General features: G+C 35.5%; 1 protein-coding gene across 1 annotated transcript; it reads right to left on the reverse strand.

Annotated features, from left to right (window-relative positions):
• Positions 1–3,408: 3,408 nt before the first annotated feature.
• On the reverse strand, positions 3,409–5,883 carry LOC104595673 (GATA transcription factor 18-like). The gene is made up of 2 exons (XM_010256511.3): positions 4,145–5,883; positions 3,409–3,955 (listed from the first exon to the last, which is right to left on the reverse strand). Exons 1-2 carry the CDS (start codon positions 4,598–4,600, stop codon positions 3,653–3,655), a joined length of 759 nt encoding a protein of 252 aa, XP_010254813.1. The 5' UTR covers positions 4,601–5,883; the 3' UTR covers positions 3,409–3,652.
• Positions 5,884–15,090: the final 9,207 nt, after the last annotated feature.

Here is a 15,090-nt window from a genome sequence, read left to right on the forward strand (position 1 = left end):
GTGTGTATGTGATTTATGTATTTGTAAATGCGTTTATATTTCATTTTTGTAAATTTGTTTTTATAAAAACACATGTATATATGATGGAAATAGTTAAAAGAATACTTGTATTTTTTGTTTTTCTTTATATAAACTGTTATATTTTCTTTTCCTTTTAATAATTGATTATTTTTTTTAAAGTAAATTGGATTGGATCATATTCGGATATCCGACATTCTTAACAGATTTGGATTTGAATCAATATTTGTGAGATCTGATCAAATTGAATTCAAATATACCACGATTCAAATCTGATCCGATCCATTTGCATCCCTACACCTATTAAGTGATGTGTCTTGGATCCTGATTCTCTTGAAGTTAGGAAAATTTGGAGCAATTAAAAAAAAAAGATCTTTTGTTACTCTCAAGAGAAAATCTCAGTGAAATCTAATTTCTAGGGTAAAATTCTAGGAATTGTACATCTAGACATGGAAATCCCACTTCCTACCCCTTAGGTCGCGTTTGGCTTGATAGAAAATACTTTCTATCAACTGTTTGTTTCTTGTCCATTTTCTATTAAACCTATCATAGCCTTAAGCTCTTGGGAATCATGATCAAGCACCATGGGGTAGAATGCCTAAGAAAATAATGAATGAACAATTAATGGGAGATCCTGTTTTTTACAGGTCATGGATCAATTGAGTTCTCAATTTTTAATAGGTTTGTATTTAAATCCCTATGACTACCACCACTCTCTCTTTAAAAAAGAGAAAGGAAAGAAAGAAAGTAAAACAATCCAACAAAGGGCTTATGGTAACGCCTACCTACCTTGGACATATTATCTTGGGTTTGGGCTTTGAGGATGCATAATGTGTGATGTGTTTTGAGGCCTTCATACAATGTTATGTATTAGGAGGAACTCCTGGATCAGGACCAACCACAAAACTATTCCTTTCGTAACATAATGCCTACAATGTTAGCGAGTTGGGTTCGACTATGATATACCAAAAAGACATGATGCCAATCAACCGGTATCATAAAAGAGATGACCAATCCAGTTATAATCATCAAAATTCACTGGAGTGGTTTTATTGGTCAAAACTCTTTTAATACTACGTCTTTCCAGTACCATAGATGTTCTTTAGCCAGCTAGGATCAGATAAAGTATAATCATTTACTAGGTGTTTTGTCAACATGTATGAATTTGCATCCCCAAATTCCAAACCCAAGATACTTCGTTTTGATTTGTCTTAGGGTTCATTTGATCATATGTATGAATTTGCATCTCCAAATTCCAAACCACAGTTTCAACTCCTCATATCATAAATTTTCGCATACTACCATTTGCCTTTATAGAACCATTTGTTGACTTTGAAATAAATAAATAATAAAGCGTAAATTTGATAGTTTATCCAAGCTAACTCTTGACAGAGGTAATGTGGGTCATGTTTTTAAATTCAGCTAAATGATTTTTAAAATATTAAAATAATAAAAGTAAATGTTAGATGGGTATCTCTGATGCGAATTGTTTTCTAGTTGCGAGTTCCAACAATAAAACAAAACCAATTGGTTTGCAAATAAATTGCTTCTTAAAACCGGCTTCAAAAAAATTGTTTCTTAAAACTATAGACACAGAAAACATGTTCTTGGTTATATGTGTGTTTTTTGTTTTCAATACTGAAAAAAAAACGCATTTGGATTATTGGTTTAATTAAGAAGCATATTGTCATTTAACTATTTAATATTTTGGCAACATGGTTGGTTTATTTTTTGAAAACAAAAATGACTGTTTTTGCTGATGTTGCAGTTGTTTTTTGTTTGGAAAAACAAAATCATACACATAGGCATACACCCCATAATTTATATACAACAAAATTTATTTATGTTTTAAAAAACTATTATTTTGATGGTTTCGAAATCATGTATTGTTTTTTTTTTTTTTGAAATAAAATGAACTTGTTTTTTGCTTTTCAAATAAACAAAAGTACATTTAAATATGTGTTTTTGCCTTTTTGTGGGCAGTGTGGCAATTTAAAAAATAAATGAAGACAAAATATTCATGTTTTAGAACACCCCTTAGTGCACATGGAACAAATGCCAAATTTTCATGCAAATTTTTTTACCCAAAATTTACCCTCGTTGAGTGGTGGTCACTGTAAATTTTATTAATTTGATCAAAAGAATCCTAGGGTTGGGGGGGGTGGACTTAAATACCTTATCCTTCTCAAGTGGCAGAATAGCTCATAGAAAACCCTCTAGTTGGCCAAAAAATTAAACAAATTTAGAGCAAAGCCAAGCTTTCATGCAATTAAAAACCTTGAGTTCCGCTATCCACCTACCAAAGCCTTTTCTTTATTCGGATGCAATTCTTTACTGGCTACTGAGTTTTTCAACAACCTCCCAGACGATTCTAACTTAGTTTCTATATCATACAGGCCGCAATGAGGTCCATTTGGGGAATCCCTAAAGCTGTGTTTGCAATGAGGTCCTTACCTTTCCCTACTTTTTCTTTCAAACCAAACATCGCCTACGGGTATTATTTTGGTAAATCCAACTTACTCGTGCTGATTGATTATCAGACCGAGTATGAACACAAGGCTAGGTCCATGTTGCTGTTATGCTGCATCGAATTGAGGTTATAGTAAGATATCCTTGGCAGATGAATTGGGGTGAATCTCGGATCCGAGACTATCCGTTTGACGCAGTGGGTCCTATTTAACGTTGGGTTTCAGCCTTTTAGCACGGGACATGTGGAAGTACAAGTAATTGGAGCCCAAACCCGTTATCCATACACGGCTGTAGGCCCAATCTTAAGAATTGGGAAAAGGAAAAGCAAAGGAGTCAAAGACTTGAAGACTTTAAGAGGCCCCATAACAATTGGATTGGTTCATATTGGACTTGGGCCATTCAAGGTGGGATATGGCGTATTTAGCTTCCAAGTTCCAACCCAATGTCAAAAAAGTTCGGCCTTCTGTGAGGGACCCCAGTACTCGATCATCATTTCTCTAAAGGCAAAAGTTTAGCTTGCCAGTTGTTCATGTTCAGAAGATCTAGTGGAACTCTTCCAAAGTTTTAGATGGCTGAGAGACTGAGAGTAGTCGTATGTTGATGCAGTATTTTGGTGTGGGCTCTTCATCATTTTGAGCCTCTGGATTTACAATTTGTAGCAATTACCAAAGCAGTTTAGTAGGATCAGATCGCAATCACAGTCGTTTTCGACCCAGCGCCCAGAGTTTGGTCAATACCATTCCACAAAAAAAGGACCAAAAAAGAACAGAGGTAAGCTAAGTTGCATCCATGTAAGTGAACGAACAAAACGAACAAAGTTCAGTTTCTCCGCAACGACTGGTAGATCAGTAGTCGTGTGCATAAATATTCTAATCCTATCACGTTAATACCCAGAAGAACAAGAACAAGAACAAGAACAAGAACAAGAACAAGAACAAGAAATATTATATATTATAGGATTTCGCTCAATGGAAGGATTATCGATCCAGAAGAACAAGAGCAGCAGGCAAGAAAGGTAATATGGACCCAATAGAAATTAAAGAACTGATAGAAGTTAAACAACATCATATAATTATGGCTATTTCACTCCATCTGCTATCTATAAGGACGGAGAAAAAAAAACAGAATGAAAAGTATACGATGACCATCATTGGCATCATCATCTTCATGTGTAGTCATGAACGAGGCTTGGCCTATCCGGGACATTGAGACGCCATGAAAGGAAAGGAATACCAGTGGTGCTGGAATCTCTATCGTCGTCTTCGATGAACCTGAATTCATTACCCAGAGCCGGGGACATGGATGCTATCTTCTGGGTCTGGATGTGGTGAGTCCATGAGTGGTATTGATGGCTCATGAACTGCTGTGGCTCCATGAGCAGCGCAGAAGCAGCAGCAGTACTGTTTGTCGTGGTTGTTGCTCGCTTTTCTTCTTTCTTGTAACGGATTCCACACGCATTGCAAAGCGACTGCACCAAAATACAATCGTTGGATACTCACCCGGAGAACGATCGAAATATCACAATTCACAATTCGAATATAAAACAATAAAAAAAAAAAGAAAAAGAAGCAGACAATGAACACGATCAACAAGGAAAAGGAAAAGAAAAAAGAGAAAACAATTAAATATCGGTGATATACCAGTGAAAAAGACTAACCTTGGGGCCTCTGGGTCCATTCCTCCAAAGTGGTGTAGATGTCGTGTCACAGTTGGCGCACCTTCGAGCCAGGAGCGGATCCCCATTCAAGTTATTGAGTACAGCGCCAGTGTTGCTGCTACCTCCTCGGCTGCTCTTATGGGTCACTGATGATTGAGGAGGCTGCTTGGTCTGAAATATATCCCAGCAAAGATTAGACATGCACGACGAGCCAGACCGTCGGTGACGACCTATCGATTTATCTTCCGTTTGGCGGGTGGATGGCGTTCCTAAAGAGAGAGTACAGTCCACAGAAGCTGAAGAGGAAGTGATCGGGTATGTGTCCATCTCATCGATTGGATTGTGGTTCGCCATGGAGAATAACATGGAGAAGGAGCTTCCCTGATGAGGGTGGAAAACACCACATGAGCAAGGACCGACCGTCGTATTACAGTGAGGGCTGCTGCACCGATGCATCTCTCGTTTACCTCTCTCTCTCTCTCTCTCTCTCTCTCTTATATTGGTATTGGGTTTTGATGGGTATTCCTTTTTTTCTCTCGAAGTTCAAAGTACAGAAAGGGAGGTCGAAAGGGTATGCATTATAAGGGAGAGTTCGAATGAAAAATGGATGGAGAATGAGAATAGAAACCGCTGTAGGGATGTAAAGAAAGAAGCAGAGGGAATGAATAAGTAGTACCAGTAAAAATGAGAAGCAAGTATTTGTAGTCAAGTTATGGTAGCGGTAGCAGGAGTACAAGAAAGCAACACAGTGACAGACAAATAATGTAATAATCTAAGCTTTGAAAAGGATAGGAAGAAAGAGTGAGAGTGTACGAGAGGTCTGAGAGAGCCTGAGATCAGTGTTGTCTGTTAGCTTTAAAAGCTAATATAATGGCGAAAGACCAGTCAGCACTCCCAGTCATCCACGTTGTCGTGATTTGGTTACAAATGAATAAACTATAGATGGAGATGTGTAGGGAGTGATGAGGAAGAGATAGAGAAAGAAAACTGCCGGGACTACATGTAAATATATACAGAGAAGGACAAGTCAGGTGGGCAGTCAGTGAAACAGCCTGTGTGAGGATGAGTGAGAAGGTCTCTTCCGCCCCTCGGCCCCTGTTTTGCTTGCCAAGTATTTATAACTAGTGCTACACTGCCACTGGTAATACAGGTAATTACTAATTTGTAGTTGTGGAAGTAGTTCAAATGTATACACTTTTGTGTGTGTGTGAGAGAGAGAGAGAGATGGCGATGGAGAGAGAAGGGAGTAGTAGAGGCGCAGCAAACAATGCGAGTCAGAGAGGCAGATGGGTTGGTCATTGGGTAGTCAAAAGAACCCACGTGACTCCCGGGAACAGTCTTCCAGGGATCTGCCTTCTCCGATCACGAGGCGTAGCCTCAAACAAAGACATCAAACCTGTGTCCGTATCCGTATTCTGCTCTGCTGTCACTGCCAGCCTCCCAAGGAAAAGGGAAATACATGCATTCATCTCCATGTGTGTGTGTGTGTCTCTCTCTCTGTATCTCCATCTCCACTCCATCTCTATCGATCTACCAGTAGTAAGCAATTCCCCTGTTCTCCTTTTCTCTGAGTCTGCACTGTCTCTGTCTGTCTCTGGACTGCATTCCAGAATCCCAAACACTTCCAGTCCTCCCTACCATTCCTTGGTCCATTACATTACCATGGCCGCTCTTTCGGTCTTCAGTCTTCTCCCATGGCCAGTCTTAAGCTTATTTCCGTACTGCTTAATCACGTGACTCGTTACATCTCATCCCGTATTATCAGAGTCCAGTCAGTTCGTCATCATCGCCACCTCGACCACGAATCTAGACTTCATCACAAGCTGGATTGATCGAAGATCCGGAGATTTTGATTGGAAAACGAAAAAACAAAAGTGTCAAGACGAAATATACTCTGCAATCATCAAAGCAACATCCCTTCATGGGTTTAGCGAAAGAAGGAAAAAAATCCTTCTCGAGTCAAAGACAAAAAAAAAGCAAAAATCATAAAAGAAAAGCTAAAAACAATAAATTAAAAAAATAATAAACAAAAGTAACCCACCCAAAAACCCCATCATCGCCGAGCCCGACCAAACCCGGCCCCCTCCTCCTCTCTCTCCTTCTCCCATGTCGACAGATTCGATCCACCCAAAAGATTCAAAAATCAAAACTCTGTCTGTCAAAGAATCAGATCGTCTAGAGATTGGCGTCCCTGGTTCGACAAAGAAACGGGAATACTACCGCTTTCCCAAAGATGCTCTCCAACCATTCGCTTTGTAAACTACGACCAACGACGATCTACCCAAGACAAAAACCCTAGACAAACACACCCATATTCTCTACTATACCCCATTTGTTTATTTTAAAATATTGTTAATTATGATAGCTCGTGTGTCTAGAAAATCTTAAGTAATCCATAATTCTATGGGATTTGCCGATTTCTTTGCTTAGACATCTCTGATCTCTTTTAAGTTTCATCCATAGAAAAAAAAAAAGACAAAGAATAATGAAGTAAAAAGAAAAACCAAAACCCCCACCATGTGTCCTCACCCTTTTCGGTACATGCTGACTAATCATGATGTTATGTGGCTCGTTGGATTCTGTGGAGCCCACACCTCGTCTTTCCGAGATAAGCCGATGATGTCGGCTTGGACCGACAAACAGAATAATAAAATAATAAGTACCAATCCACGTGCCACGTGTACATAATGTGGATCCCTCCTGCATGCATGCAGATGTGTTGGGGCCTATAGAAGCAGAAGACCTGACCAGGCTACGCTAAAATAATTGTGAGAAACAATAATTATAAATAAACATTCTTCTCCTCAAAAGCCCCCAAATGGGGTTACACTTACACATACTGGTATGTGTGTATAGTTGCTCACTATTAAATCCTTATCTCTCAGAATCTCAGTCCCTCTCGCTCTGTTTGAAGACATAAAGAAAGAAAAGGGTTGGGATTGGTCCAGTGATTATGTACCGTTATCTTTATCTGCCAGACAATGTTAAAGTAGTAATATTTTAATGGTGTATCAAGTAGACAGTAGACACGGCAATAAAGCAAGCAACGAAGACCCCAAACAGCCAACAGGGCCAACATTTGAACAGTCCGTTGCTGCTTCTTAGACTTAGATCTAGTAAGGACTAAGGACTAGAAAAGTTGCGCCGGATGGGGAAAGAAAACCCACCAACAAGCCGTCCTATGTAATCAAAGATATATTCCACTTGGCATCATGACGTCTAGCTACCACGCTATAAACCTCTAATTGTCTCCTCTTTAGTGGCGGGACGGGGTGCTGCTCTCTTCTCTCTCCCCATTCTTTCCCTTTTATTGATATTGACTAATGAATCAATAATTCAACAACGCTATCACCCTACCACCAACACCAATTCTTGATTCTTCCCTGTAATCAACACTCCGCGGCTCTGTGTATCAGCACTCGGCAGCAGTTAGTCAGGGCAGTTAGCCATTTTTTTTTTTTTTTTCTCTCAGGGGTCCTTCACCTGGCCCATCAATCTATCTACTCAGTCAGATGGGCTTCTATCGGCTTAGACAACTTTTCTATGGATTTTCAGAGGTTCTGGTAAGAAATGGACAGAGACAAGCCTTGGGAATTGAAGGGTTAGAGGCTTCCAAGTTCCAACCCTTCTTCCATTAAATACATGCTTCTTCTCTTGGACAGAGGGCCCATCCATCAAACAATCCCCCCCCCCCCCAACCCACACCCACCGCTAACCGATTTCACACGCATCAGGGTTTGAGATGGGGCCCTTTAGCAATATTCTTTACCCGGCCCATTGGATCATCTACCCAAAACATTTTTAGGATACTGACTGTCATTTGCATTAACATTAACATCGCTTTCATTAGCCAAAAAGAAAAGTGATATGATGATATAAAAATAAGTTGGAGTCACTGCTGAGTGCTGATCGTCAACATGTAATTTTACATGATTATTGAATTATATACACCTAAGCACATAGTTGTTTTGTGATCTGGCTGGTATTGCTTGGAAATTAAAAGCAAAAGCAAATATTCAAACATCAGCTTTTAAAAGCAAATAAATAGGGAGCATGGCATGCGGTTGAAAGGCAAAAAACTTATATCATCCTGCGCTTTAACTAATCACAAGCAAGACCAGAAAAGGAAAAAAAAAAAAAAAAAAAAGATATACGAGAGATAAGCGTGAAGAGACAGATGCGAAAAATTCCAGAAGGTTCCGGTACCGGTACGTGATAAATAAGCATGTACTACTGTATAGTAAGAAAAGAATAAGGGAGGATTCTTTTATAAATGTATTCCATTTTTCCAAGACCTTTACTGTTCAATTGCTTAACTGTATATGTTTTATCTCTAGGACAACTTGAATAAAACAATGGATCATGATGTATAACTGTTAAATCCGAGCCTACTGACATATAACGTGGAGAGTTTGCTTTATCATAATAAGGGAAATTATCTAAAATTTACCATGATTTTTTCACCGATTCTCTTAAATTTATGGTAACTTTTTAAAACATCTAAAACTCACCATATCAATAAGATAATGTTAACTTCACTAACAGATGTGGCTAATTTACTATTTTATCTTCTTTTATGTTCGACTCATTTTACAACTTGGGTCAATAAACTTTAAGAGTGCTCTAATGGATAGTGAATTTTGAAAAATAAAAACTGATTGACTTGATGAGTTTTGAACAATTTCCATAATAATAATATATTATATATACAAATATATTTTATTTTATATAACAATTTTAATTTCATAAGTTGATATGTTGATACATGAGTCAACCCATGTATGAAAATTACCGTTTTACGCAAGGCCTTAATTTATAAAAGAAGGCATAAATCAAACCAAACCAAATCTAGGGAATTAAAATGAGGTTCATACCCTTTTTTTTTTTAATAGCTCCAAAGCCAAGCCAAAGCCCAACCTAGTTTGGACCAATATAATATTAATATTTATGTACTAAATCCAACCCCTGACCCGGCCCAACCCATGATCATCCCTTATTTGAACACGCCCAACTCCTGACTGAACCAACATCAAATGGATTGGCAATAATAAGATATTAACTAAGAACGATGCATTTGGGTTATTAATAAGGATAGCTAAATAATCTGTATTCCCAAGTTGATCAAATATGCAGAAAAGTTGGTACTGACTACTGAGAGACTTGGAATTCAGCGGAAGTATTTGTTTTAACCGTCCAAGTTCTAGCAACTGAGCACTGACGACCTCGCATACGAAAACAGACGGTTCCTGACTGCACCAACCTTTGAATGTTTGGATTTTGTGAAAGAGGGAATTATTGCAAATTGAAACGCCAGAAGGGGCGACCCATTATTTTCCTTAGATGAGTGGGACAATTCAACTGGACAGAATTTTGGAACCATGGTACATGTACAATACACATATAGTGGTTAGCGTTCCTCTCAGTACACTCTGCCACAACTCTATCTCAGATCACCTTTTTTCATGTCTTTCTTAGGTAAATCAAGACAGGAAACAATCATACAAAGAAGGTAAGGTCATGTTTGGATGCAGCTTTTTGAAAACTTAATGTTCCTGTTCTCTCTTTTATCTTTACCATTCTTGACAGAATCCATGAAGCCAGAGGGTATCCCACTGTCGAATCCCCCCTTGGGTATATGCTCTACTTGAGTACATTTGCAATGGCTAAACAATGCCTACGATGATAAGAACATTTTGGCTGTTGGACTGTTTCCATCGCATGGCACGTTACCCCACTAAGCCCACTGGTTAAAACTTAAAAGAAATATTATTGTAATTACATTTTTACCCCGCATCCATTGTTGCATTAAAATGGGTTATGTCCAGCTAAATTTTCTTTTTATTAGGCTATGTTTTGTATGATAGAAAATAGGATAGAACAGAACCTTAAGAATTTTCCCTTTAACTTTATATTTATCAAGGCTGTTTCTCTCTCATATTTTATAAACCACGCATACCCTTAATAAATTTCTTGAAAATATTTTTAAGCCTAAAAATAAGATTAAATTTAATTTAAACTACGACAATAGAGGAGTCAAAAGGGTCCAGCTACTATTCAGTCGGCAATGGTAAAACTTTGGGTGTTGGAAGTTTTTTTTTTTTTTTTTTCTTTTGGGCATGAGACAGTACCATGGACGTAAGGTAATTGCCCTTAATATTCCTTTGACCAATAAGATGAGACTGGATCTGCTCCTCACACAGCGCGCTTCACACTAATTTTATGGGCATATCCTATCACATATCGGGAACATCTCCCGCACTTATATATTATTATTCATGGGAAATGTTGTCACTGCACGGTGGGATGTGCCTGTGAGATTAGTGTGAGGCATGCTCTGTGAGGAGCAGATCCGGTCTAAGCAGCAGATTGATGGATTGATGTGTCATGCTTAATAACATTCTCAGCAGCCCAAGATGTTGGTCCTCAACACCCAAAGGCCACTCCCTTACATGTTGTACAACGGAGGATAGAACATGAATCCGGAGATGTTTCCAAAGTACAGCTGTAGTGTCGTGTGAATAAGCATAGGTAGGAGATCCGAGGTCGGAGAACATTACTCCAATCTTATTCATTTGATCTACACCAGATGGGGCTTTCCACATCTCTACCTACACGATATTACAACTGCGCATTGGAAATAGGGGTTCCAACCCATAAGGGGAACTTTTGGCTTATATATATATATATAAAGTAGAGCTTGCCATGTCAGCAATGATCCCCTTGCTCCATTACCCAAACAAAGCAATTCTAGATGGGGTGCAAGATTCTCTCTAGAAGCATTAGGATTTGCCACCTAACATGGTTTCTCACCTTTTTTCTTCTCCTTTTTATTAGGAAACTAAATATACCCCATTTTTTCCTAAATTATCTCTAATTCCAATTTATCATCTCCCACACTTTTCATATATGTATATATAAAGAAAGTTTCAATTAAAGCATTTGACAATTATTTAAAAATTATAATTAAATTTTGTAATAACTTTAAAATATTTATTAAAAAACACAAAAAAATTATTATAATAGCTTTAATAATATTTATATTATTAATAATTTTATATTTTTATGAAATCCATAATGTAATAACAATATAAATTATAATTTTATAGGTTATTCAATTTAATAACTAAATAATGTTTTAAAACATAAATAAAAAATTATTTAAATAACAAAATATTAAAAATATCTAAATAATTATATAAAAAAATATTTAAAATTACATAATAACTTTAAAAAATTAAATTTAAATAACAAAAAGGTTAAATATTTTACATATTATTTAAATATTTAAATAATAAAATGTTTAACATAACTAAATTTTAAATAGTTAAAATAATTAAATCATGTAATAAATTTAAAAAAAAAATCTTAAGAATAGAATAATAAATATAATAGATTTTATAACTTTTGAATTAATAATAATTTTATATTTTACAAAATTAATAACGAAATTATGTAATAATAATATAAATTATAATTTCATGGATTATTAAATTTAATTAATAATTAAATTTTGAAAATTTTAAATAAAGGTATTATTTAAATAATATTATAAATAACAAATTTTTAAATACTTTAAATATTAATAACTAAATCATATCTTATATATTATTTCAAAAACAAAATATAGATCGAATAACAAACTTATGTTATAACTATAAAATAATTATCAAAAGCACAAAAGTAAAATTATAACTAGTGGGGCCCTGTAAGATGCACGGGATGCGGCACCCCTCCCTGCTCCACGCCCCCGTAGTCAAGACACTCTACCCCATCCCCGCCCAGTCCTTGGAGGCGTGGTGGGTTTGAGGCAAGGCACCCATTCCCTATCAAGGATAGGGAATCCCCAATTTTTCCCCACCATGAGGCAACCACCTAAAAATAATCTAATTTATGGATATTTTACAAATATGATTATGGGAATTTTGGGTATTTTAGGAATTAGATTATGGAAATTTGGGGGTATTTTATAAATGGAATTGTGGGATCCTAAGACTATTAAAATATGAGGAAAAGCTTAGGGATATTTTAAAAGTCAATATTAAATCTACTAATATTTTAATAATTAATCATCGGGTTTGGGGAATTATATGCAAACCCTATTCCTTCTCCGTCCTTGATTTGGGGCAAAAATATTTTTCCCATCCCCACCCTATCTCTTCTTCATCCCTATTTATGATTCGAGAAAACTTGCCCTATTTGAGGTGGGGCAGGGTATTAATTATGTTTTATATACTTTTTAAATAAATTTTAAATGTTTTCAATATAAAAACTTGAATACTAAATCATATTTTAAAAATTATTTAAAAACAAAAAATAGGTTAAAGAACACAATTCTATAGTAACTTTAAAAAATTATCAAAAACATAAAATTAATTATAATAGATTTATTAATATTCAATAATAAGAATATAAAATATAAATAAATGAAAAAAAATATTATTGATATAGTGGAATTAGATTAAATAACTTAGAGGTATTAAAGCTTTTTATTAGTTATTTATTTTATTTTCATTATAAATATATTTTCAACAATCGTGTATTTTCGCTATAAATTTTCAATAATTATTGGAGGTTAAACTATTGTTATTTGTTAGAGATTAGACTATTAATTTAGCTGAAATTAGGAGTTTTCACTACGCAATTTAGTTTATCTAGAGATTTTTTGGCTAGCCAAACTGATCTAGTCGAGTTAGGGAGTTGGTCACTCGAAACTAACCAACCATTAGTGAAAACTAACCATTGGTTAATTAATAAATGTTCAAATTTTTACTGTTTAGCATAATTTACGTTAATCAATGCACTTTAGTAAATTTTCATTAACATTTTACAACAATTATTTATTCATAAATGATATTACCAATTAGCGTAGTTTACTAATTTCCATAAAATCAATAATTATAGTTAACATTTATCAAATAATTTAGGGATATTCAACTAAATCATTACTAAAAATTTTAGGAAAATTAAATTAGGAAATTATTTCATATTTATTTAAATAACAATCCATTATTATTATTTTAATAAATAATTATTAAATAATTAGGAAAATTATTAAATCTATCAGCACCGATCTAGACCACTTGGTTGAATGCAACCATACTTGGTTTTACATTAATTAACAACAAATGGTTTACTTTTATTTAAAATTAATGTAATTTACCATAATTACATAAATTTAGTATAATTACATCACTTTGAATAATAGTAAATAATTTAGGCTTAAAAAGTAAATAATTTACATTAATCTATTGTTATTGTAAATAATTGTTTTACTATACATTTTTGTTAATCAACAACGATTTCAATAATTTTTGAAAATTATCAGAAAATATTGTAATTTATTGTTATTTAATTTACTCCAAGTTAATTACTTATAGAAAATTATTAGAATTGTAAGGATAGCAATTTTCCTTGTAAAATTAGGACCCTACCCTATCCCACCCCAAATAGGGTAAGTTTTTTGAATTTTAAATAGGAATGGGGAAAATATTTTTGCTCCAAATCAGGGATGGGTTTGCATATAATTTCTCAAACACGATGGTAAATTAGTAAAATATCAATAGATTTAATATTGATTTTTAAAATATCTCCAAGTTTTCCTCATATTCCTATAATCCAAGGATCCTACAATTCCATATATAAAATACCCCCAAATTGTCATAATCCAATTCATAAAATACCCCAAAATTCCCACAATCCTATTTGTAAAATATCTACAAATTAGATTATTTTTAGATGATGGTCTCGTAGTAGGGAAATTTTGGGGATTCCTCATCCCCGATAGGGAATGGGTCCCTCGCCTTGAACCCGCCCCACCATCGGGAATAGGACATGGATGGGGTAGAGTGTCTTGAGGGGTGGCAATGAGCCAAGCTTTTTACGGGCTGCTCGAGCTCGGCTCGGCTTAGTTTGAACCGAGCTTGAGCCCAATTCACCAAGCTCGATCCTACTAGAACTCAACTCGTGAGGCTTGCGAGCCGGCTCGAATATATGTGTTTTTGTTTTTCTCCAAAAGAGAGAGAGAGAGAGAGAGTTGAATGGTGACCAAGGTCATCTCATTTTGATCGAGAGAATGAAAGATTGAGAAAGGGAGAGCGTTTTGCAATGAGAAGGGTAATTTTGTCCAAAAAGATATGAATACAATTTGCATCCCATACGTATAAAGACCTCGTAAGTCAGTGCTCTTATGTGATATTTTTCAGAAAAAACTACCTCGAAAGTTATTTTTGTTGCTATTTGGGGCAAAATGTTGCCCTTGTATGTTAGAATCCCTTGGAAATATCTTCCTTATCATTCATGGGGAGATATTCCCAATACACTATAGTGGTGTTCCATGGGTAGAAATGTGGGAACAATTCGTGCATAGCAGATCCTAAGGGCACAAGATGAAGTTCGGATGGGCATCTCACATAGCGCTCCCCACATATACTTCCTCTGAATTATGTGGGGAGCCCATTCATCTTTCACTTCAGATCTACTACTCACAAATTGTTCCCACATCCCTACTCTTGAAATACCATTGTCAACCATTATCATATTCATCAAAGTTCTTCCAATATCAACTTTAAGGCATTAAAAACTAAATTTTCTATTATGATACCGAAAAGACATGATATAAGAATAACTTATAACCAATTAACCAATCAACTAATATTATAAGAATGCCTTATAAGTATTTAGAAAAAATCGGTATCATAAAAGTGGTAATCAATTAGGTGGTACCATGGCATTCATCAAAATTGACTGGAGGGTGGCTGTTTTTTCGTTCCACACCGTTCGAATAGCCTCTTGCAAACTTCCATTAGAAATATTTTCCAATAAAACAAAGAAGGTAAGTACGGAGATATTCCCAATACAAGGCTGTAAAAGTTGTTCGAACAGGCTTTGCACTGACCTAAGTCGAATTCCATGCAAATAAGGGGTTTTGGTTAGTCAAAGTTATTCCA

The sequence above is a fragment of the Nelumbo nucifera genome, chromosome 5 (assembly GCF_055504915.1).
Source record: "Nelumbo nucifera cultivar China Antique chromosome 5, China Antique-T2T, whole genome shotgun sequence".
Classification (NCBI taxonomy): Eukaryota; Viridiplantae; Streptophyta; class Magnoliopsida; order Proteales; family Nelumbonaceae; genus Nelumbo; species Nelumbo nucifera.